General features: G+C 37.8%; 3 protein-coding genes and 1 long non-coding RNA gene across 4 annotated transcripts in view; 2 read left to right on the top strand and 2 right to left on the bottom strand.

Annotated features, from left to right (window-relative positions):
• Window positions 1-5,858, top strand: part of LOC123653844 (guanylate cyclase 32E) — a 65,006-nt gene extending 59,148 nt beyond the window's left edge. The window contains exons 22-26 of the mRNA XM_045589823.1: window positions 220-364; window positions 3,249-3,347; window positions 4,541-4,790; window positions 5,184-5,292; window positions 5,536-5,858. Of these exons, the coding sequence (XP_045445779.1) occupies window positions 220-364; window positions 3,249-3,347; window positions 4,541-4,790; window positions 5,184-5,292; window positions 5,536-5,703 (771 nt within the window). The 3' untranslated portion in view covers window positions 5,704-5,858. The remainder of the gene's footprint in view (window positions 1-219; window positions 365-3,248; window positions 3,348-4,540; window positions 4,791-5,183; window positions 5,293-5,535) is intronic.
• On the bottom strand, window positions 5,812-6,960 carry LOC123653843. Its single transcript, XM_045589822.1, has 3 exons — window positions 6,807-6,960; window positions 6,666-6,768; window positions 5,812-6,436 (listed from the first exon to the last, which is right to left on the bottom strand). Exons 1-3 carry the CDS (start codon window positions 6,958-6,960, stop codon window positions 5,941-5,943), a joined length of 753 nt encoding a protein of 250 aa, XP_045445778.1. The 3' UTR covers window positions 5,812-5,940.
• Window positions 6,961-6,980: 20 nt separating this feature from the next.
• LOC123653586 (receptor-type guanylate cyclase Gyc76C-like) lies at window positions 6,981-24,731 on the bottom strand. The gene is made up of 22 exons (XM_045589577.1): window positions 24,552-24,731; window positions 23,276-23,473; window positions 22,729-22,794; window positions 22,408-22,648; window positions 21,957-22,103; window positions 21,250-21,446; window positions 19,450-19,633; window positions 18,667-18,827; window positions 17,990-18,280; window positions 15,629-15,748; window positions 14,784-14,924; window positions 14,272-14,343; window positions 13,544-13,633; window positions 13,377-13,452; window positions 13,029-13,187; window positions 12,119-12,302; window positions 11,648-11,788; window positions 9,604-9,727; window positions 7,917-8,015; window positions 7,631-7,775; window positions 7,246-7,448; window positions 6,981-7,162 (listed from the first exon to the last, which is right to left on the bottom strand). The coding sequence occupies exons 1-22, from the start codon at window positions 24,729-24,731 to the stop codon at window positions 7,019-7,021; spliced, it is 3,363 nt and encodes a 1,120-aa protein (XP_045445533.1). The 3' UTR covers window positions 6,981-7,018.
• LOC123653588 lies at window positions 7,340-21,587 on the top strand. The gene is made up of 2 exons (XR_006743124.1): window positions 7,340-7,460; window positions 21,272-21,587. It is a non-coding gene; the product is annotated as an uncharacterized LOC123653588 (long non-coding RNA).
• Window positions 24,732-25,736: the final 1,005 nt, after the last annotated feature.

Genomic DNA, 25,736 nt, shown 5'->3' with positions numbered 1-25,736 from the left:
TATATAGACACTAGCTGACCCCGTAAACGTTGTTTTGCCATATATCTTATTAACCCCCTTAATCCCTCCCCCTATATAACTTAGGGCTATAAAAAAAAGATGTTGGCCGATCCTCAGACCTACCCGATATGGACACAAAATTTCATAAAAATCGGTCCAGCCGTTTCGGAGGAGTGTGTTAACTAGCATCGTGACACGAGGTTGAATATCCGCGCGCAGGTGTCGGGGCTGCCCCTCCGCAACGGCATCCTGCACGCGGGCGAGGTGGCGTCCATGGCGCTGGCGCTGCTCGCCGCCTCGCGCGCCTTCCGCGTGCGCCACCGCCCCGACCACCGCCTGCTGCTGCGCGTCGGCATCCACTCGGGTACTGGCGCGTGCACAGCGGGCCAGCCTGGCGCCTTTGTTTTTTTTTTACGTGGGGAAAATCCATCATGGATACCCTCCAGCGCGGGGGCGCCAGAGGGTTATGTCAGACTCCTGCTGACTAAAAACCACCACGTGTGAGCAGTCGTCCGCCTGGGTGAGGCGAGATGGGGTCGCGCGAGCATTCGCCACCAGGCCCCGGGTCACCCTGGCGCCTGCCGTAGCTATTATATTGCGTCGCCGACCCTAGGCGCTCTGGTCGCCTTACACACCACGGAAACACTCAACTGCTGAAAAGCAATATTATTTAGCTTTGATTTTCTGTAACGTTGATGAGATGCTTATTGCTATTTTATGGATATCATATAGGTATTTAATTAATGCTATATACTTTTGTTTTTTGTTTATACTGAACAAAACCTTTATTTGCAACCCCAGCACGATACTCAAAGTGATATCTACTATATCGTCAAGTACTCAATATCTGTGCCGGTACCTATACTAGCCCTATCTATCCGCCAACGTACAACAGGCTAGCCCTGCTAGTTGTCAGTCGTGATAATTCGTGATAATTGAGAATTTGCATGATTTTTTTTTTGTCTCAAATTCATTATTTACATCTTTATAATGTGGAAAAGTATAAATAAGCTTGAAAATATTTAAAAAAAAATTAAAAGTTAAATTTAAACGCCACCACTTAAGCGTGCGCTTTGAATGCCGTCGTATGACGTGTCTTTTTGCTAACTTGTGGTATCGCAAAACCCATTTATGGGTGATATCCAGGATGCTTGGGTAGGCATTCCTAAACCGTTATGTCGACTTCAGCACTTGAGGGTGCAATACCGACCAAAACCCCTGCGGGAGCCTTTAACCGCTTTAATTGGAGGGTCCCGGATCTGCAGGCAACAGGATCTCTCCAGCGACAGGCTGGCCTCGGCGAAAAGGCCAGACTTCTCCTCCATGGGGACTGTCCAGCTCACCTCTGAACAATCCCGACGAATAACAAAGTACCTGGCTAACCGTAATTTTTAGTAAATTGTTTTTTGGAAATTATATTTAAATACAAATTACACATTGATAAAATATGAATAATATTTTCCGATGTAACCGACATAATATTAAAAAAAATGAACTGGTTATTTAAATAAAAAATCATAAGTGCAATTAGAAAAGAAAAGGTAACAGACGTGGGGATTTGAACCGTGGTCTTTTCAGTCGATCCCGACCGGCCGATTTCCCACCTGAGCTATTACAACTGTATTGACATTTGCGAAATTTACCTTCGTATTCTAACGATATTGAAACCATTTTATCATAGCCTAAAAACAGGGGTAAAACAAGTTTTCTAAAATGAATCCTGTATATCGACTTATCGCCACCGAAATCCCCTGCATACTAAATTTCATGAGTTTACGCCATTTTTGGCTCGAACTTGTGGAGGCCTATGTCCAGTAGTGGACTGCGATAGGCTGATGTGACGACTAGACTAAATTTTATGAAAATCGTTGGAGCAGTTTCCGAGATTCAGATTATATATATATATATATATATATATATATATATATATATATATATATATATATATATATATATATATATATATATATATACATACCTACTGCTCTGAAGTATGCTGCAAGCTGCTGTTGCAAAAAAAACTAACAAATAGATAATTATAAAGATGTGACACAGGAGCTACTAAGTAACCAAACAAAATCTTGCTATCCGCTTTATTTTTGGTTTATGCAAATATGACAGCATCTCCCACTTTTGTACTAAACTCAAGTGGCTCCCTATTCACCTTCGCCGTGATATGCACATCCTTTCTTTCCTATATAAAATACTCCACGATCAAGTCTCCTCCTTACCTTCGATCCCGTGTCAATTTGCTTCCTACCCCCACACGCTCTAGGCGTTCATGCATAACAACTATGCTTCAAGTTCCAAGGCATAACACCAACTTCCGAATAAATTCCTTTTCTGTACGCGCTGCTAAACTTTGGAATAATCTCCCTAAATTCATTCAAGAAAGCTCATCGCTTTCTACTTTTAAAAACTACCTAAGAACTATCTGCTTGCCAAAATCAGTACAGATGTATGAGATGAATATATAATTATGTAGTATATGTATGTATGTATGTTTGTTTATGTGTGTATGTATTTATTTGTCGTATATATTTATCTTGTAGAGATAAATTTGCCCTTGGCAACTTTCTATATTATAATAACTATTGTAAAATTACTTAGTGCTATAAAGAATATAATAATAAAAAAATAATAATAATAATACAAACATACCAAAGTAAAAATTAACTTATAGGTAATTTGTACTTATTAAAAAACTTTGAGAACCAATATAATATTTTAGCCAAGAAACTGCGATTTTTTATCCGATGTCACCAAAACAAGTGTAAGATCGGATCTCCGCCTATAACTGTCAAAAACTCGAGTAAATGGAATCAATAAAACATTAGATGTCTATCAAATATAGACAAACCTACATTCACTTAAAATCATCTTAATCAGGTTTTAACAATTCTTATCACAAGCACTACTTACGCAATATGAATATCGACTGTGTGAGTTTTGTACGTCTGTATTCCAGATAGCTGAACTGAACGCTCCATTTTTTTCACTTTTAATATAATATTTTGTGGGTTTAAATAATAACTAAATAAAAAGTATCTTTTAATTATATTGTGACGATAGTAAAGAATAGAAAAAAAATATTTGAGACAAATTTAAATTTTATGCATATTCCCTATTGGAATCATCACGCGACTGATTTTTTCTAATTTGAAAGTTGTTCGGCAGAATTTTTTGAATTATAATAAAATACTTCTATTTTATATTTTTTCCTAATCACCTAATTAATGATTCAACAGGCCCAGTGTGCGCGGGAGTCGTGGGACTTAAAATGCCTAGATACTGTCTGTTTGGTGACACCGTCAACACTGCCAGTAGATTTGAATCTACGGGAGTTCGTAAGTATAATAGCGTACTTTTATTTATTTTTTTAATGATAATACTTAGACAACGACGCGTTGGCGCAACGGTCACAGCACTGATTTGTGGCTGTTGCGCTTGCAATTGTGGGTTCGATCCCCGCACATGACATACATTTGTTTTGGCCATAAAGATGTTTGTCGTGGTCTGCGTGTTTGTGCATTTTAAATCGTGCTTATCTTTTCCACGATTTATAAAATATATACTATAACAACAAACACAATTTCCTTGACAATAATTGTGTTTGCAGGCAAACGAAGAAAAACCGACTTCAATCATATCGACAACTAATACAACGTAGGTAGAAAAAATAGTCAAGTAAATCCTCATTATCAAAGATTACTCCAAAAGTTGTAATCAGATCTCGATGAAATTTAAATGTGACAACATGATTAACATCGGCTTTCGATTAAATTAAAAATCATCAAAATCGGTACACCCAATAAAAAGTTATGCGGATTTTCGAGAGTTAACCTCGATTTCTCTAGGATCCCATCATTAGATCCTAGTTTCCTTATCATGGTACCAAACTAGGGATATCTCCTTTCTAACAAAAAAAGAATTATCAAAATCGGTTCATAAACGATGGAGTTATCCTCGAACATACATAAAATATATATATATATATATATATATATATATATATATATATATATATATACGGTCGAATTGAGTAACCTCCTTCTTGAAGTCGGTTAAAAAATACGCTTTCTAAAGCAAAACAAATTTTAAGTTCCGACCAATAAGCTGTGGGTCTCCCGACCGTGCCTCTCAGAGCACGTTGAGCAGTCGGTCCCGGTTGTTATCTTGTACACCTGATAGCGACGGTTACTCATTGTAGGGAATATATCCGCCAACCCGCGTAGCGTGGTGGATTAAGCTCTGATCCTTCTGATGATGCTTCTCCTACATGGGGAATGAGGACTATTTCCAGCAGTGTGATGTTACAAACTGAAGCGTAATACTTACTAAGAAGCGTTTTCTTCGATTTCGTTTACTAAGAAGCTGAGCAAAGATAGCATACGGTGGCGTGGCTGTATAGATAACCAATTTTTTTTTTATTCTTCAGTCGAAATTAATCTTTTACGTCAGCGCGGTCGTAATCAATCGAGAATTATTGACTGCGTAGTCAAAGCTGGTTAGACCGACTATAAAACTACTCGATTTCCAGCTCTCAAAATCCACTGCAGCGGCGCGTGCAAGGCGCTGCTCGACCAGCTGGGCGGGTACGTGCTGGAGGAGCGCGGCGTGGTGGCCATGAAGGGCAAGCGCGACCAGGTCACGTGGTGGCTGCGCGGCGAGCAGCCCGGCGCGGCGGACGCTCGCGCCCGGCGGCGCGCGGCCCGCGGCGCGCCCGAGCGCGGCCCGCGCAGCTCGCTCAAGACCAGGCCGTGGAAGAACCAAGTCGGCAGCTTGCACAGGTCTAACCACGCGTCTGACTTTCACATTATATGCTCACGTACTCGTATTTGAATTTGAACGTATTGTAGGCTCGCGTATTAAGGTCGGTTAAGCCGTAGTTTACACGTGATTAATGGTCTATTAATCATATGTCGAAATGTATATTATGAATATGTATAATTATAGATAACTAATTTAATTTTCTCTAAAGAAAATTTTAGAAGTATTCAATATGAACAGCTCTTTACAATTTCAAAACAAGAGTCAAGAACAAAGGTATTGGCCCCATTCCTAACAATGACCCATCTTACTCTGTTAATATCGGAAATGTGCAATAGACCTACTCAGTATTCGTTCGTTAAAAAAAACAGACTATAGCAACATATCAAAATAAAAATATATCTTTTTTTCAGGTGTTGCAGTTTAGAATCTCCAAAGAAACTTCGTTTCGCTTCTAGCAACCATTTAGAGTCGCACACAGATAGTGTTTTACATCATCGAAGTGACGAATATTTAATGGAAGTGAGTCTTACTTTATTTATTCATAATGTAAAATCTCTATATAAAGCTGATTTTATGCAGTTTTATGTATATTATGTAGTTTCAATTAACCCGAAGAACGAATGAGTTACGACTATATAATGTGCCAAATCCAAAATCGTAACTGCATTCGTAGATTGTTGGTATTTAATAATTGGGCACACCATTAGTTATGAAATTAAAGTTCGGGGCTCGGTCGAACTAAGAACACGCTCGGCCCCGCAGGCCGCGGGCGAGGCGCGCGCGGCGGGCCCGGCGCTGCTGGCGGCGCCCAGCCTGCGCGAGCACACCAGCGTGTCGTGCCCCATCATCGAGCAGGCCGAGAGCTGCGGCGTGCGCCTCGTGGTCAACGGCCGCGACCCCGCCGGCGTGCCGCTGCTGGCCGACGCCTAGCCGCGCTCGCTCTAGTCAACGTCGACCGGGGCCGGTCGGCCCGGTGCGACCCCTACCGTCCGTGCGGTAGAAATCGTGTGATCTACGTCAGTATTATTAAGAGCCTCGTTCGATAGAAATTATTTAATAACATTAAACTCTTATTTCACAATTGACGGTAACATCGTTTTACTTACACGTATTATTTACAACAGCGTTTCATATACATATAGCGCAATATACACATAGACGGTAGTCTCACACGGCGGACTCGCGGTCGAGCAGGTGCGGCGCGCGGCGCAACGACGACGAGGTGCTGCGCGCGCTGCCGCCGAAGATACCGAGCAGCCACGAGCGGATCGCGAAGCGCGGCGTCTTGGCGCCGCTCTTCGCGTCCGCTACGTTCTCGAGCGAGCGCCACTTCTTGTAGAACTCGATGTAGTCCGAGTCGGGCACCTTGCGCTTGGGCCGATCGAGCTTGTTGCACAGGCTCGCCTTGCGCAGCAGCGGGCTATCCTCGTCGGCGCGCGGCGGCTCGTCCGGCAGGCCGAAGGCGGTGCCGTTGAAGAGCGTGGAGGACACGGTAGCGATGGCGACGTCCACGTCCAGCGAGCGCGTGGTGTAGTGGCGGCGCAGGCGGCTGCGCACCGCCAGCACGTCCAGCGAGCGCGCCGGCCGCAGCGCCGCGCCCTCCGCCTCGCTCGCGCCCGCGCCCTCGCACGCCGTCGACGACGCGATCGAGCTCAGCGCTCGTCTGTCGAGCGAGACCAGAATCGATTCAATCTTCGCTACACGACCGTATCGTGTGGCGAATGCGACCATAAATCGAAATAAAAATAATAATCTTAAGCTGTATTAATATTGAAAAAAAAATAAACATTACAGCAAAAACAAACAAAATAAAAAATCTCCCTTGACAACACAAACGAGTCTAGCAAGTGTTAGTAGACACGAATACAACGAGCCGTCAGTCGGACACGCACCTGGAGTGCGGCGCGAGCGCGGCCCGCGCGGGCGGCGTGGCGGGCGGCGGCAGCGACGCGCCGCTGTGCAGGCGCTGGCGCGCGCGGGGCTCGCCGCGCAGCTCTGCGGGCAACACACGCGCTGGTCACGTGGTCACTCGCCCGGCCGCACGCCCTCGCAGGCGAGCCGACCGAACGAGTCGTTTATAATCGTGAGCGATGTCACAACCGAGCGAGTCTTTGTATTCCTAGTACTCACTGAGATAGCTCGAATGCCATGCGACTTAAAATTGCAAAATGCTCTCAAACATGCCATCAAAAACAACTCTTTTAAAACGACTATATTCGAAGAGTATTAGAGAGTATAGACAGAGTCAGTTACCCGAAATCGAAGGATGTCTGGAGTCCGTTAAACGAGGACTTCTCCTGGGCCGACAGAACAGGGGGCGCTCCTCGCCCTCCACCGGCCTCTTCTGTATCGCTTTTTCGGTGGCACCAACTAACCAGTACGTCTGGAGCTAAAGATGAAAATAACAATTATTTAACAAAAATTTGCCGTAATCCTAAACGATATCATAACGAGCTCAAAAGGCCGAATCACCTGTCCCTTCCCCTTGATGGGGATAGTCCCTCGCGGCTCCACGATGTAGCCGCCCAGCTTGTCGAGCGCCTGCTTGCAGCTGGGCGAGATGTGTATGCGCAACGGCTCACCGTTGGATTCCATGCGAGAAGCCGTGTTGACGGTGTCGCCGAACAAGCAGTAGCGCGGCATCGTCAGCCCCACCACGCCCGCCACCACCGCACCTGCACAACCATGTATTGTTGTTTCAAAACTAATTTCAATTTTACCGGCACAGACCAAAGAAAATCTTAGTGGACAGGGTTCCCTTACTACCCTTTCTTTAACCGCCTTCCAAAGATTATTCTCATTCTATTTAATTTTTTGGTATAACTAACATAAAATATAAAAATATTATTAAACATACCTGTGTGTATACCTATTCTTAATTTTAAAATTTCATTTGGTCTGTGAGATATTTTGTGACTCTTGACAGCGTTCAGCAGCTCCAACGCCATCGATGCGATTTCTCCAACATGTCTGTCATTATTTCTTATCGGTAGACCCGATACCTGATGAGACATAATCATTATAGTTGATTTTTTTCTACATAAAATCAAAAAAGAAATAATATATAATTAATTTAGTTGATATGAGTTATAGTTGATGGTTAATTATAAGAACGGGTCCAAACAATCCCATTCTACACATACCACCATGTAAGCATCTCCGATGGTTTCAACTTTGTAAACATCGTAGCCTCGAATGATTCTGTCAAACACGGTGTATAGGTCATTGAGGAAGTTGACCACCTGTAATGCCATAATAAATAAATAAATGGTTTCTCCTATCACTAAGATTTCGTTATAACAATTAAGTATATCCAGAAAAATATTCTTAATTTATAAATGTGTTTGCTCGCAAACGAAAAAAAAAACCGACTACAATTATATGGACAAGTAATACAACTTAAGTAGACGAAAAGAATTAACAAACGCACTAGTCGTCACTACGATTTTCGAGAGTTTCCCTCGATTTCTCTGGGATGCCATCATCAGATCCTGGTTTCGTTATCATGGTATCACACTTGGGATATCTCCTTTCCAACAAAAAAAGAATTATCGAAATCGGTTCAAAAACGTTATCTCCGAACATATGTGTATATATATATATACGGCCGAATTGAGTAACCTCCTCCTTTTATGAAGTCGGTTAAAAAATAATTATGATGTCTATTTTATACCTGTGTTTAAAAATAGTCATAATAAATAAGTTCTTTTAAGCGTATCTATAATATTTGCTGAGTACTTTTTTATACGATTCAGCCAGTTAACATCCCACTGCTAGGCATATGCCTCTATCCCATGCAGGAGAAAGATTGGAGCTTAGTCCACCACGTTGCTGCACTGCGGGTTGGCAGATATGTTCCCTTCTATGAGTAACTCAATTTTATTGCATATTATTTTTATGTATGTTACCCCAGAACTTTTTACTGAGTGTACCGATTTTGATGATTTTTTTTTAAATCGAAAGCTCAGTATCATGTGGTTCCATTTAAATTGAACTGAGATCTAACAAGTACTTTCCGAGTAATATCTATTATATCTAATAATGCATATTTGCTTGACTATTTGTTCGTCGACGACATTACGTTATATTATTCCGCATAACTTTTCTGAAAGCTGGTGCTTGTCCTGTAGTGCCATTTAAATTTGATCGAGATCTGATGAGTTCTTTTGAGTAAACTTTGATAGCGCGCATTTACTTGACTATTTTTTTCGTCGATGTGATGATAATAAGTAATTGAAGTCGTTTTTTTATTTCGATCGTATATCTCATAATTTGCCAATAAGTAAGCGTCTGACTTGCGCTTTTTATATATTGGTACTCTTTTACATACTTCTTTTTTAACGCAAAAACAACTAATGCACATAGCTATGTATAAATTTCCTATAGTAGCGCATTGGTATCACAGACAGACGAATATTGCAGGGATATATTTAGTTTTTATGCCGTGTGGTGCCGGCCGAGTAGAATAGCACCACCCCCTTTCTTCTCGTGGGGGACGTAAAAGGCGACCGAGGGATAAACCTGGCTCAAAATCATCAAGGTCCTGGACAAGGAAAACTTCATTTGAAACCCGGAATGGGTTCTCCATCAAGCATTCGTGGCATAGCTCTAAAATGCGAAAGACTCCTGCAGCCGAACTGGCTCCACACGTACCGACTCGTCGTTCCTGTGGGCTTAGCCAGTGCGGTCGAGACGGTGGTTCAGAGCTTAGGCAACTCTGCGTTTTCCTGAAGAGTGTCCTAGGCGACACAGTCTCTGGCTGACACTGTCTAAATCTTTTGCAATAGACGGACTAAGGCCAATGATGAAAAATAATTAGTAGATGTTGACCTGCAGCGGCGTGCTCTCGGCGGACATGGCGGTGAAGCCGACGATGTCGCTGAAGTATATCGTGACGGAGTCGAACGACTCGGGCTCCACTCCCTCGCCCGTCGTAAGGCGGCGGGCGACTGACCTGCAACAAATACACAGTTATTTGCTATATACACTCTTATGAAAAATCAAAGGTTTTACACTATATAACCTACTAATAAGTGACCAATTTAACTTGTATAAAACAGAGAAATCAAAAGTAAGAATTTAGTATAATTCTATAGTAATTATAAAAACATAAATTGGTTTATTAAAATGAAAAAAATAAGTTTATCAAGTTTTCTCATTACTTTCAATAAATAGCTAATAAAAAACAAAAAAGAATTATATTAGTATGGTCTATAGTTTTTAGAATATCGTTCAAAATATATAAGTTAGGTTGCTTAATAGTATGTTTTAGAATATCAAAATAGAACCTCAAATATATATAGTTTATATATTTTGTGACAAATTACATTTAAAACATTTTATGCCTAAGAGTCATGCCAATATGGAAACTACTGAAAAAATATTTTCTACACTACTACATAACAAATATAAATGTACTAATAAGTAAAAAATCATCAAACAAGGAAAACATTAACAGTACGAAACAAATACCTACTATAGTAGTAAAATATTAAATGTATTTAGTAACTATTGAATACTCACAACAGTATCCTTATGCCAAAACCATACAAGTTAGATTTCAAATAATTATGAGTACCTGTACTCATATAAATAAAAAATAACAATATTTCAAAACATGCTTTAAAAGGATTTCGATCTACATTAACTAGTGTGTTCGAATATAAGCCACGGTATTGCTTACACCGACCAAGATGCATAGTTAAACCACAACCAAAGCAAGCTCTTAGTGTCATCTGGCTGAAACCTAAGAACAATTGTCACTAATGAGAAGCGATGTTCCTGCACCTACAGCATGAGACCAACTGTATTATCTACAATCACCAGTAGAGAGTTAATTACCTCAAGACATTTTCACGACATTTCTATAATGGATTCAACCCCCACATCTGGAAAAGAACACAAGTACAACAAAGTGAATACAAATACATTTTTTTTTCCCTTTTGTTACGAGAGCATGTACTACTGTTTTACATCAAGTCCACGTCGATGGAACAAATGACATTTGCACCCCGAAATAGACCTTTATTTTGTATAGTTGAAATAGTATTTAAAATTATCAACATTTCGAATATTTTTTTTTCTTTTATAATAATAAGATCAACCGCGACTAACAGGGGCAGATTTACTCTACAGTGTACCTAAGTACCCACGAACCAAGTATAGATCGACGTGTTTATATTCATAAATACCACTATCGAGGACGCAGATGAGCGAAAATTCGGTTTAATGACAAATTATGTAATATAATGAGAATGACTTGACTGGACTGAATGTAAACCAGTACGCACACCGCTGCGGTCGGCCGAGCACGATGCGGCTTGTTGTATTTGCGTCTTCCTCGTCTGTGCTTACGTTAATATTAGTTACAACATTACGTACCTTCATTAGTAACGACAACATCACCTCGCTTAATACTACGTCCAAGTCTAACATGCACACTTATTGTTTTATTTAAATTCAATATAGGTGTCTCGAACACCAATTTATCAATTTTATGTACATACAAAGTGACAAAATGTCTAACGACCTATTTTTAAAGATATGAGATTAAGAATATTTTCTTTTTACGTTATGATATTTATATAAGGTATTTTTTACGTGTAATACTATTTCATCCTATTTCATTCCATTCCTGTTATGAGCACTAAAAATGAATGAAATAAAAATGCGAAATGAACATGAATTATTGGTCTGGAAAAAACAGTTACCAATAATTGAATATTAACGATTTTTGCACATACGAGCCGATATGGCACTATCGAATATACATTTAACATACACAAGAATTAATGAAGCCACATCGAAAGTTACATCAGGTGACATTAAAACATTGATGCCAGAGCATTCGAGACAGCGGACCAAAGCCACTTACTTTGGTAGCATTCTGTGAAGCAAGTCTTCAGTCTTCTGCTTCTCTTCTATCAGCAGCCTCGTTCTCTCGTTGACTAGCTCTTCTAAATTATTAGCGTACTTCTCCATCATGTCCATCATCTGGTCCATAATATTTCGAGATCTACGAAGCAAAAATAACGTCTCAGCATGAGTAGGAGCGTCATAGAAGCGGAAGTTCGGACGATTTCTATTACATTTCTATGTCACTAGCTTTCCCTTATACGATATATGTCAGTTACCCTCGGTCGCGTCATAACTAAATTTAGGAAAATGGCGCAAAAAAATTGGAAAATTAAAAAAAGTATACAACTATTTAAACTTCGATGACAGTCCTCGCTTTTAAGGGTGAAGACAGGTGAACTTCTGTCCGGTCAACTAGTAACGTTCGCTTCACGAGCATGCTTCAAACCGAAACGCGTGTAACGTTCCGCGAGCAGCGAGCGCGACGTACTTGCCAGACTTGAGCTTCTTGAGCCTCGTGCGCAGCGTGGGGAAGTCGGGGCGCGCGGCGGGGTCGTCGGCCCAGCAGTCGCGCATGCAGGCCAGCAGGTAGTCGTCGGCCTGCAGCGCGCGCGTGTCCGGCCGGAACGGCTCCTCGCCCTCGCGCCGCGCGCGCTTCACGCGCTCCACTATGTCTGCGAGGAGCGCTCGGCGCGTTACGATACGGCGTACATACGGTCAAAGTTTCTATTGAAACGATGTTAATAGCTAAAGCTTAATGTGCACGACTATTTAACGGTAAACATGTGTGAATGTAGTAACGCCATATTTCATGCGAGGTTTTACTAATTTTATATCAACACACCGTTTTTTTTTTAAGATTAACTACGGAGTTTCTTGCCGATTTTGCAGAAACTACATTCCAAATAAATCCTTTTTACTTAAAATAATTAAGACAATTTTAATACGTAAAACGACGATTCGAGAGCGCTTTTTTAGTCTATTTGAACAAAGCACATTTTGACTGTGACATAAAATGAAATTTCAAAAACTATCACGAGACTCGTCGATCACGGTCTTGTAAGACCGTGTCGTAGATCGTTGGTAACATTTACTTGTAGACATGACACTCGCTACTACGAGTATTACCATATGGAACTCGAAAATCTCCAAGTTTGGTGTGTATAACGTACTATTATATAGATACGACGTTATTACACTGACCACAATAAATTGCGACAATGGCGACGATAAATACGATAACGATGAAATATTATTTCACACATCATATTTGTCATACGTACGTTTTGATGTAAGCCGATATTTATATGATAGCGAATAATTCTCTGCTACTGTGACTTCATGTGTGAAATGTACATTTGTACATAGGTTAGTTAAGATGTCGCATTCCTTATCCTTACCCTTAGGTTCCAGAGAAGTAGTACCGAAGGGTCCTCGTCTAGCGATAATTTCGTAAAGAATAATGCCGAAAGCGTACACGTCGCCTTTCTGCGTTCCCCCGACAGTTCCATTCGGATCGTCTAATTGTCTCAGTAGCTCTGGTGATTTCCACAATAAACCTAAAAAAATACGACACAAATTAAAAAAAAAATTGTTTGACTATTGGTTTGTATTTTAAAGTTAATTTTTATCTCTTAAGATTTTTTCAATTGTTGTGAAAGATTGTTTTTTTTTTGTGTATGATAAGCGGTTAAAAAAGAAAATATTCCTGTTCTAAATCATAAAAAAGAATATGAATGATAATTCACCTCTATAATATTGATGCTCTCCAATAAAATCATTTTCAGCACAATATCTTAACTCATGCAGACCGAAATCAGTTACCTAAAAATAGTAATACATTATATTAGTACACAAAATGACATTTACTTCACACAACAACTATTATATCTATTAAAATAATAATAATTATTACCTGTAGCATCCACCTCGACGTGACTACGCAATTCGAAGATTTAAGATTTCCGTGGAAGATTAATGGCGACGAATGAATAAAAATCATACCCTGAAATAAAATTAATAATAAATTTAAAATGTCGAGAACATGCCACTACCAAAGTATTACTGAAGAAAATTGGCTCATTGCGGTGTGATCTAGATGACTACAGATAATAAATTACTCGTTTAGTACATTGTTTACCGAGATATGTTTTCCTTAAGTTAAGAAATTAAAAGATAATAAAGAAGAACATAATTATTATGCAGGACAAAATTCTTACTAAACATTTAACACATCCCTTGAGATAAGATGGATAGAATTAGATGTTTATGAAATAAATATTTTCTTCAAGTTACTCTTATATAGTTTCCGAAAATATGTAATAAATAAATAAATATCTTATAAAAATAAAAAAACTACACAAATATTAAAACTAAAGATAATGTAAGTTAACCAAATATTGTGTTACTAGCTGACCCCGCAAACGTTGTTTTGCCATGTGTTATTAGCCCCTTTAATCCCCCCCCCCCCCCCATAACTTAGGGGTATGAAAAATAGATGTTAGCCGATTCTCAGACCTACCCGATTTTTCGATGACAGTCCAGCCGTTTCGGAGAGTATTGTAATTGGTAACCAACATTGTGACACAAGAATTTTATATATAAGATTTTATTGTAGGCCTATCTAATTATAGTGATTCTTACCTTAATAAGATCATGTACCAATGAGGATATAAACATCTTATCGAGCTTTATATCTTCATTCTCAATTATATCCTGGAAGGAAAAAAATATAATGGTGAAAATATTTTCATACAAAGTTAAGATTGCGATTTTTATCTAAGTGCTCAAAGTTATGAAATTTTACAATAGCGCCCAATCATTTTGCATCACTGGTCGCAACAGTCATATAGACCATAGACCTAGACAAACATCTCAGTGAATCACGACTGATACTATGTACTGATAGTATGTACTATAACAGTCCGTAGAAACAGCCGGGCGGAGGCCTCTACGCTCAAGAGGCGGAAGCCTTTCGCTAGAGTCGTGGTAAGTAATCTCGGCAAGGTCGAAAGGAGGAAGTCACTGCATTTTAAATAAGTACTGTATTAGTACTGTAGCAGTCTGTAGATGTTCTACTGCTAGGTGAAGGAATTCATAGTTTCGAGGCCAGTCGTGGTAAATCAGCACGGCAAGGCTGGGCCAGGCTCACTCACATACAAGCTCCCCTTGGCGCAGTAGTCGGTGAGCAGCAGCACGCGCAGCGGCTCCACCACGGCGCCGATGAACGAGTTGAGGTTGTCGTGGCGCAGCTCGCGCAGCAGCCGCATCTCCTTCATCACGTCGCGCGTGATGTCCTGCAACCGCACGCTCTTTAACTACACCATCCATAGACTACGTCACACGTTTAGGGGTCTAGGGGTTGTCGAAGCGTTACGTTGTATGAAAAGGCGTGGAGAGGCGAAAATTTCGTGTCATCACAGTCCAAAATCATTATCATTATCATTATATGATTTTACTACGTATGCTACAGCTGCAGAACCTATTGTTACGGCGGACGATAATGTCGAGAACATTCTAGAAGGTGTGAGAAAAAATATATTCTCAAACTTTCTCGAATATCCTAGAGCCTTACCCTCTGAATATATAAGAGCCCGGTGTCGCCCGCCAGAGTAAGTTCGATTTGAACAGCGAAACGAAAAGGAAAGAAGTTATTTAAAAAAAAAATTAGGGATTGGAAAATTTTATTAAAATACCCTTGCGAAGCCGGGGCGGGAAACTAGTATATATAATAGTTTGTATTAAAACATGACATTTAAACTATATACGTACCGCTTACTACAACACATTACACTTGGCAAATAAAGATTTTAAACTCTCATTTTTAAGTGTTAACGTTAAACAAACGACGCTAATAAGCTATTGACAAGCTAATGAAGCTGGCTCTTACTACTTAGTAGGTGTACTTGTGACGTGGCACTAATACTATTATAAGAAATAATTAGCATTTTAAATGTAAGAATATCTTATGGTTATAATAAAAGTCATTGACGTTACTCACTTTCTTTTTTGAAAATTTTAACTCCTTTATCCTGACTACATTGCCCTTGTAGTGAGCTGTTGTAGTAAATATCTGTGTGCAACATCTGCTCTCACACGATATGCCACTAGCTAAACTTAACTGAAAATGAAAAAAACACAATGAGAATATCTTTACATTTCTTTAATAAAAGCTTATTGAAGTATGTTATACTTATCGAATTCTAAATGAACTATTTTCATCTTTATATCTATGAATCTATGTATATTCCGTTTTTTTGGAAGAGTCCTAAATAGTAAACAAACCCCTGTCAATCGTATTTCACGTTTTTTCCGCATTTATCACTCACTTTCACAACATATTAGCTAACGGACACTTGTAAAACTCCATTTACTATTTATTTCACTAAAAACAAATATCAATTTTTCATTTTAAACACATAAAAATTATTAAAATACGGATTTCGAGCGTACAGATAATTAATATTTTCGAAGATGACATTTTAATATCTTTTTTGTGACGCAAATAGGGATGTGGTCATAATATTCTTAGAGGTGAATGAGTATAAGAGAATGAAAGGCATGAGCGATAAAATGGGCCGTGTTTTTTACTTATATTTTAAATTTTCACGAATCATAATTTGATAGTAAGTTATAAAACAATGTTACCGTAAAGCGATTTGATATTATGTTTTAGATATTGTTTTTTTTTTTTTTTTTTAATTATGTTGAGCGTAAAAAATGCTGACAAAATTTTATAAATGTCAATCTTTTATAGTAAAGTGTTTATTGTAAGGGTTTTATTTTATATTATGATTGTTTTCACTCTGAAAAGGAGATTGGGGACTTTTGGGCCAAAATGTAATGAGTATGGATATTGTTTAAAAAATAAATAATTTAAAAAATATCAGCTCAATTCTGAATCTAGAAGCGGAGAAAATTGAAAAAGATAGTTGTCATCAAATTATTTGGGTATCGATTCAACTATAATCGATTACAGAATTCAAAAAGAAAATGTTTGCACTAGTTAATTAACTCAAGATATTTAGATGCACAATTAAAGCTGTAAACAATAAAGAACATTTAAATAAAGTTACATTAATATCGAAAATATCAATTAATATCAGATAAACCAAAATGATTATCGATTTCGTATCGATTTAAAATAAATCATATTTTTACAGTAATACTGTGTCCGTCACTCGTTTCATGTTTACTGTTTTCCGATGCATTCTGAGTCCATTCCTGATATTTATTTATGGTTTCAAGTGTATATCAATATTGGTAAAGAGTTTTCAAACAGTCTTCACTAAATTTAACAAACATTAATGCTACAAGAACTTAGTGATCGGGATTTTGTATAGACATTGTAACATAACCTCACTTTTACAAAAAGTCTTATAACTCCACTCTCAGATAGCCAAAATATAGATAATTTTCAGCAAGAAATCAATAAGCCTAAATGCATTAATTATTGTTGATACCATTTTCATTTCACTACATTTTGGCCCAAGAATGTATGGAATCGTATCCATCTCTTTTTTAACGCATTGGCATAAAATTTTATTGTAGTTCACAGGAAATTTTGTGGGACTTTAGTATAAGACTTAGGGTTACCCAATGAGAGCTACGTGAGCAACAGTGTTATCAATCCTTTTGTTTACATGTTATAGAGTGTGCCGCCGGCGCAAGGCTCTATATTTATAGTGAATACAAATAATGTGACAATAATACTAATAGGGTCAACTTTTTTTTCTAGACACAGGTGGCCTATTTTGTTGTAAATTTTATTTTTGACGTCTTATTTACCGACCATTTTACATAAACGAAATATAAATTTGTGGCCTTTTATGCTCGATGCTCGATTAATATATATATATATATATATATATATATATATATATATATATATATATATATATATATATATAGATATATATTCGTTATTCTGTACCTCTACTAATTCTTAGAAAAAATATTCAATATATTATTAGGTTTTGAAACAATTTTAGCAATATGTTAGCGTTAAATATTTGAACATAAAATGAATTTTACTTTCGTCTATGGCTTATTAATATTGTTCATTCATTTGCTCTTTGTGTCACTTTACTATACTTACAATATTACTCTATTATCTGTGGTCGGAAGTACGCCATATTTGTTTACTATTTAGGACTCTTCCAAAAAAATAGAATATAAATAATTTTTTTTCGCCAAACGCGGTTTTTCTTATCATGTTTTTCTTTCAAATCTCAAACACGAGATCAATTTTAAAAACAAATTTAGCAATTGCAAATTCAGAAGTAAGAAGCAGTGTCTCAAACATCTGTTATATATAGATACAGACAATTTTATTTACCATAAATAAACGTATAATTCTCACCTTACTTGGCGACCAGACAAGACCGCTGTTTAAAAACCCGCCTATCTCATGAGGATCTATTTTCCATAACAGTCCCTCTATCTCTTGTTCAATTTTCCACTTTCGATAAATGCTTATAGTAACAACAAGTGCACAGAATAAAGTAACAGCTAACGTCCCGGCCACGACCAGCGATGTGATTTGCGAGTCGTCCTTGGGACATTTTTCATTGAGGAAACCGCAAGAAGGTTCATCCTCGGGTTTGACGTTGTCTGGCCAGTCGATTGGCAACCGCGGGTTTAACTTGTATTCCTGTCAGTACATTCAACATTATTTTAAAATTACATGATATAATTAATGCAATTAGAAAAAAATATATGCATGCAAAACTCATGAGTCACGATGATCTCGAAATAGGTGTCAAATCTTGCAAGATGCCAAAATAATAAATAGGGAAACATACTCTACATTCTTGAGATTACAGTAATAGTGTACTACTAAATTTATTCTGAACTTGCGTTTCATACTGTATTCATATTTCCTAATAAGTAAGGAAACTTTAAAAGTGTCCACTGATATGATATGTATACTTTAGCAGATTTTTTTTTTTCAAAAACATCTCGCAACAATATTAAGTGCTTTTGCAAGGTGTCGATCGGCGTTTTGCATATTATGCAATATTTATTATGAAGTCTTACAGGAAATTCTCGACTGCTCTGTTGAAAGTGTCCGACAGGAATCATGCCATGAGTGCAGTTGATGCCGACCTCAGTGAAGTTGGCCGATTTGAAGGCGAGCACTGAGAAGTTACCCTCGGAGTCCGCTCGCTCGTCCAAACGGATCGACATCCCGGACACACCTGGGTGAAGACACATGTAGATATAATTTTCCTCATTTGGCACTACTGAAAGCCATTAACCCTAAAGAAGAAGAAGATATAATTTTCCAGAAAACTATGTATGACTTATATTTAAAACAAGCTGTGCCCCGCGGTTTCAGCCGCGTCAATTTGCAGAAAAAACGTACTAAAATATTATACAGACTATAGCCATCCTTGGTTAGCCAATTCAAAATAATTTATCAATTTTTCAAACAAGAAAACAAACAAACAAACAAACTCTTCAGCTTTATAATATTAGAATAGATACTAAACAACAGCATTGCACCACAAGGATATACATACTAAAACTTATAACTACAGTATCCTGATAGTCTATACTATGTTACATACGAATATGATAAGACGTTAAAGACGTAAATATTAAAATATTATGACTTTACGGTCATTATATTTTGGTACTAAAATAATAGAGGATATTAATAGTAGCTTCGTCACAACGCTACTTTAATCTTTACGCCATTAATGTCCTTAACTTGATATATACTTGTTATTAAAATAAACCGGTTATCCTAAATGAACGTTCACCGAATGTTACATTTAGGTTTGCTAAAACAGATTTGTACGTGTATACATTACTTACTGCGAAATGGAGTTATGCGAATCATTTTGGAAACAATTAAAGACCCATTGGTGGCGATGCTCATTAACTTTTGATATGTTAAGGTTTCATTTTTCAATCTCGTTTCTTCGTCTATAAGTTTGTGCAGGGCCGTCGCGTATAATCGCACAGAGTCGTACAAATACGCAGCATATATAGAAACAAACTGAAAAAACATAACAAGTTATTAATAATTGTCTTTTATACCAAGTTAGCGTACAAACTTTTAAAAATCTAAGTTGTATTTGCTTTTCATATTTACTACTGCAGATTAGTATTTATACAATATAAACAGATAAAATGTTACAAGTATAGATTTCATTAGCATCATGTACACCTAATACGAGGGGCGGCTGAAAAGTTCTGAGCCTAGGGCATTAAGAGTCTAGATAAAAATCTAAATAAAATTTATTTTTCAATATAGTCCTCCTGGACTTCAATGCACCTTTGACATCTTTTATAGAGGGCTTGTATCCCTGATAAAAAGTAACCCGCGTCTTTGGCTAGAAAATGTTCATTAACGGCCACCTTCATCTCTTCATCATCCCCAAATCTTCGTCCCCGTAAGTCTTTTTTCAAATTTTTTAATAAAAAATAATCGCTAGGTGCCAGATCTGGACTATAGGGAGGGTGATTTACTTCATCGAAGCCAGTTTCTCGCAAGGCTTGCCTCGCAATGCGCGCCGTGTGAACCGGCGCGCTGTCTTGCAAAAACAAAATTCCTTTGCTGATTTTACCTCTTCTTTTTTCGACAATGGCTTCGCGAACTTTTTTTAAAAGCCCAGCATAATACTCTGCATTCATTGTAGTTTTTTTTTTGGAAGGTAATCTATGAGCAAAACTCCTTCGTAATCCCAAAAAATAGTGGCCATGACTTTGGAAGCCGATTTTTCCACCTTGAACTTCTTCGGCGGTCTTTCCCCCTTCTCTATCCACTGCATTGACTCCTGTTTTGAGTCTGGGTCATATTGTCGGATCCACGTTTCATCAACGGTGACAATACGAGTGCAAATTTCTTCCAAATTATCCTTGCACAAGTCTAAAAACTCTTCAGAAGTTTCAACGCGCCGCTGCTTGTCAAGTGGCGTGAGCATTTTTGGCACGCAACGCGCACTGACTTTATTCATATGCAAATGATTGTGTATAATATCTCCAACTCGTTCCTTACTAAAGCCAAGCTTTTCTGCAATCTGCCACAATTTTATTCGGCGATCGTCCAGTACATTTTTTTTTTTACTTTTTCGATGTTTTCATCGGTGACTGCGGTGTTCGGCCGACCCGAGCGGGGGTCATCTTCCAGAGTCTCTCTGCCTTGTTGGAATAGGCGTGTCCATCGTTTAACCGTGGCTGACGACGGTCCAGATTCTCCGTATACACTAGAAGTTTCTTCAAAAATTTCTTTTGCTGTTTTCCCCTTTTTAACGAGGAATTTGATGACGGCGCGATGCTCAAACTTCGTTAAGTGCAGTGATGACTCAGACATGGTGATGTTTACGATTCAATTACTCAAAGCGTAATGAAGCTAATGACGTGAAACTTCCCTTATATAGTGGGTAGATGTCGTTCAAATAGTGACCCACCGGATAAGTAAATAGTACGATTGCAAGTACCCTAGGCTAGGAACTTTTCAGCCGCCCCTCGTAGTATCATTACTCATTGTAGGGAATATATCTGCCAAACCGCATTGGAGCAGTGTGGTGGATTAAACTCTGATCCTTCTCCTACGTGGGGAAAGAGGCCTATGCCCAACAGTGGGATAATACAGGCTGAAGCGTGTTTCACCTTGTTGAACTTCTTCTCGAAGATGGTGGGCAGCGGGAACTCGAAGGGCGGCATGCTGTTGTAGTCGCGCACGCGGCTGGTGAAGTACTCGTAGCTGCCCTCGGGCTCCGACGACACCACCACCAGCAGCGACTGCGCGCGGCGCCGGAACTCCGCGGAGTTGGGGCACACCAGCTTCGACGCGCGGTCCTCCGTCTCTGTGGAGACACACGCCACGTCACCATTACGCCTTCTTTCTTTTTTGAGCCTAATTTTTTGGGATCGCTAAGGTTTCGCAACTGGACGTACAGCCACTACTTTGGCAAAGATATAGAGTATAAATAAAATTTGACATCTGATATTGGATTTGATATCATTAACTCATATTATCTCCACTGAACATTTAAAAAGTAATGCCATTGAAAGATCTATAACAATGTAAGTAGCTTTTAATTACTTTATAAATAAAACAATCTATATTTCGAAGAACGTAAAGAAAAACATTTTAATTGTAGACTAGCTGTCGCCACTTAGACCAAATATGACAAAATATTCTTGGAACTTCTTTTACAGAAATTTTAACCTCGTTATTGAATCTATGACGTTTTCACTATACTCAGAAACGTGAATCATATTTTGGCTTTTCACAAAAACGTAGCGACCGCGCAGGTACACAAACATTACAACAAGCATTGTGCTCAATTTGCATAAACAACGACATTACTCACTTATTAAATATTTCAAAGAATCCTTGGGCGAGTAAGTCATCATATCGACGAATATGACCATATACTCTCCCTTCACGAACAATTGCAACGATTCCATTGCCGTCATCATATCTATTAAGCCAGTTGGTGAACCCAAGAAGACATATACTGCAACAATGGAACTCCAGTTAATATACATATCAATAATTTACATTTGAAAACTTCTGTTGGCTCGTACAAATTTACACGTTTATATTTACTGTAGCACTTTGTTTACAAATAAATAGGTTCTTTAGATCACGTAATTAAAGAATTGGAGTGGCAAATATAACATTTACAAAAAAAGTCTAACAAACACTATTATATGTTACATATTAGTAGAAGGTATAAACCAACAGTAACGTCGTTTATAGAATGGTGTAAATGATTCACTCAATGATTAAATGTATAAAGCGTTGCGAAATGCACTCACTGCGAGTCTTGTTCTTGGTGTCCTGTATGAACTGGTACCAGAAGCCGGGCGCACAACAGGTCATCTTTTCCTCGCAGCACTTGAAGCCGTCGATGACGGGCCGCTGGTGATTCACCGTCATGTTGATCTTCTTGGCGTGGTTCTCCAGCGTCAGCGCCACCGTCACCCATGACTCCTCGTACACGATCGAAAACTTGTTCCATCTATAGTACCGGAGCAGTGATATAACAGATTTCGTCGCCTGAAACGGTAATAGCGTATCGTTTTGATTTAATTCTAGAAATTGTTTGAACATGAGTTTTTGATTCAATATCTATATACCTGCGTGTCTGGCGGTTCCAATCTCGCGAAATTCGACAACGTCGAAGTTTGGTAATCTGAACATTTCTGAAACAATGAAAACATATACAATAACTTCCAAACTTTCAATTGCATTCTGAATATTATATATTCTTATAACGATTTTATATATAAAGATTTGTCTTCATTAATTCGTCCTATCCATTTTTGTGTTACCCACACGTTAGGGAATTCTAAACAATTTTTTTGGCCTATTAAACTATGGAACAATGTACCCGTTAGAGCGAAATTTTTGATATGATGACTTTATATTCGGTTCTAAGCGACAGCGGCGCCCGTCTATAGTGAGTTCTTTATAAAAATTTATAGAATTATAGATTTTTGATATGATACTTATTAAAAATTGTTTTCATCAAATATTTCATTTAACAAGAAATGGAGTTGTCCTTATCTTTCATAATATATATATTCATTTATATGATTCTCTTTATTCATTTATATCGATTGTGAATTCATCAATCGACAATAAATGTTAAAACAGGTGAATAAATATCTAAATAATTCTCACATAGGATATCATGGGCAGGTTGCGGGACTGCGCGATGATGGCTTCCGTGTGGCAGCGGCCCTCGGGCCCGAAGAAGGCGACGACGCCCGAGCAGCTCATGTCGGTGAGCAGGCGCGTGGCCGTCACCGTGTCGCAACGCGTGTCGTTCCACTCCAGCAGAAGACGGACATCGGGTAGCAGCTCCACGCCATCGTTGATCTAGAAATTTGCCCTTTTATTCTAAAGCTAACGACGATTAACGACTTTGCATAAGTTTATCTTATCAGTGAGTGAAATAATAAATCTAGGGAATTATATACTGCTACATTTATTGTTTTTTTTTTTTACAAATGAAATGCCCCGCAAAGCACGAATTTATTTTTATTATCTAAACATGAATTACCTAAAACATTGGATATAGTATAAATTATAACACATAATAGTAACATATCAACGATAAACACGTGTAATGTAAATAAGTATATTTAAATATATACAATAATATAAAATGGTTTACTACCCATGCAGCGCATCATTTCCACTGCTATGACGAATCTAATGGTCGCTATTTCTATTAAAGACTGTCAAACTGTTAAGCCTAAAAAGTGTGACAACTAAACATTCACACATACATACATACACACATACATACATACATATATATATATATATATATATATATATATATATATATATATACACACCTGAACGGACCATATATGTCCCATGTAGCAGTGGGTTCAGAATTATTTTGCTTAATTCGTACCTACATATAGCAAGCAGAGTAAATATTTGGAGACTGAAATTGGGACGTCAATATTGGAAACGTCAGTTTACATTCGAGAGCATTAACTTAAGTAGGTAAGAGAAAGTATTGGTGACGATGTCCACTCTAAAGATAAATAGTGGTTTCATTTGACTCAATATCATCGTAGGTACTAATTATTGAAATTTTGCACGTAAGCTATATAAAGACTAATTTAGTTTAAAATTAAAATACTAATAATTTCAAAAAATAGTAATTTTCTGTTTGTTTATTAAAATATTGTTGTGATAGTGTGAAGTGATAATACGAGTACATTCAATTATACACCACAGCTTCTAGAAATTGTAATAACACCTTGACGTCAGATGATATTAGTGTTATAGTGTTTCATCACTTGTTGGCGTAATTAAGATGATTAACATAACCACACTAGCATCAACGCTCGGTTAAATGTTTAAACGTCGAATAACATAATTTTTAAACCACCTATCTGAGCCATCATCCGAAAAATCAGTCAATACTTAAACATACCTCCTTGAGGGCCATAGAAAGGGCCCCGGAGATGGCGAGACCCTGCCTGTCTCTGTGCTCGCCTTTAATGGAGGGCAGATAGCCGATTGTAATGTTGTACTTCTTAGCGGGTGCGGCGACCGAAGGCCCGGCCAGTAGCCCCAGCGCCGCGAGTAGGAGCACTCGCGCGCCGTGCCACATGCCGTCGCCTTCACCGCGGCACTAGCACCTGCAAAATACACATATTATCGTAGCATTTCATGTTACATGTATACAAACTTTTTGATATCTAAACCAGACATTGTAGGTATATCTGTTTAGTATTAGTAATTTGAAAATTGTTCCATAAATACGTGACCTATATACCTAACGCATGCTTCTACACATGTTTTTTTAGATAACTACAATATGTATGTACAATAATCTAGCAAGCACATGATGAAAATTAAAAATATTTTATATTGCATTAAACATCGGAGTCTTAAATTGTAAAGAAAAGATCAGCACAAGAATATAAAAGTAATAGCAAATCCCTAATATCCCTAATCCCTACTAATATTATAAATGTTAATGTAAGTTTGTTTTTTAATTTGTTTGTTACGCTTTGACGCGAAAACTACTTAACCGATCATCATGAAACTTTAAACACATATTCTTGGAGGTATTAGAAGTAACATAGGATGCTTTTTAATAATAATAATAATAATAAATTGTTTATTTGCAAGAACATGGTGTTGGAGGTGTACAGAATTAACATTTGTATAGTCCAAACATGTTCTACCTTACGGTGTGCAAATATTAAATATTAATGTGGTTATTATACAATATTTTTAACATTAACTGTAGATTATTTATCTTTGAAATATTTATATTATTTATAGATTATTAATATATGATTTACTTTCTTCCTAAAACTATGCAACCATTATTAATATAATTGAGAAAGAAAAAGTATTAAATTATTTATACATTATTTTTAATATATGTTATAATCTCTTCCTAAAACTATATAATTAATATACCATAATTGGAAAAAAAATTATACATTATCAATATGATTGTTATAAAATTTCTTCCTAAAACGATATAATTAATACTACCATAATTGATATGTTTCTTAGATGTGACGTTTAATTGACTATCTCTAGGGTCATTAAATTAATATCCTAAATTCCGTGCACTAAAAAGTCATTAACATCGTAATAC

The sequence above is a fragment of the Melitaea cinxia genome, chromosome 5, assembly GCF_905220565.1.
Source record: "Melitaea cinxia chromosome 5, ilMelCinx1.1, whole genome shotgun sequence".
Lineage (NCBI taxonomy): Eukaryota > Metazoa > Arthropoda > Insecta > Lepidoptera > Nymphalidae > Melitaea > Melitaea cinxia.
This window is presented reverse-complemented; position numbering and strand designations above follow the sequence as displayed.

Excerpts from the sequence above, each read along its gene's own strand:
- LOC123653843 (XM_045589822.1), bottom strand. The coding sequence starts at position 6,960 with ATGGCATGTTTGAGAGCATTTTGCAATTTTAAGTCGCATGGCATTCGA. Across the intron at positions 6,769-6,806 it reads CTGCGAGGGCGTGCGGCCGG|AGCTGCGCGGCGAGCCCCGC; the intron begins GCGAGTGACCAC and ends TGTTGCCCGCAG. Across the intron at positions 6,437-6,665 it reads GCGCTCGCGCCGCACTCCAG|ACGAGCGCTGAGCTCGATCG; the intron begins GTGCGTGTCCGA and ends CTCGCTCGACAG.
- LOC123653586 (XM_045589577.1), bottom strand. The coding sequence starts at position 24,731 with ATGTGGCACGGCGCGCGAGTGCTCCTACTCGCGGCGCTGGGGCTACTG. Across the intron at positions 22,795-23,275 it reads ACCTGCCCATGATATCCTAT|AAATGTTCAGATTACCAAAC; the intron begins GTGAGAATTATT and ends TCATTGTTTCAG. Across the intron at positions 14,344-14,783 it reads GCGCCAAGGGGAGCTTGTAT|GATATAATTGAGAATGAAGA; the intron begins GTGAGTGAGCCT and ends TTTTCCTTCCAG.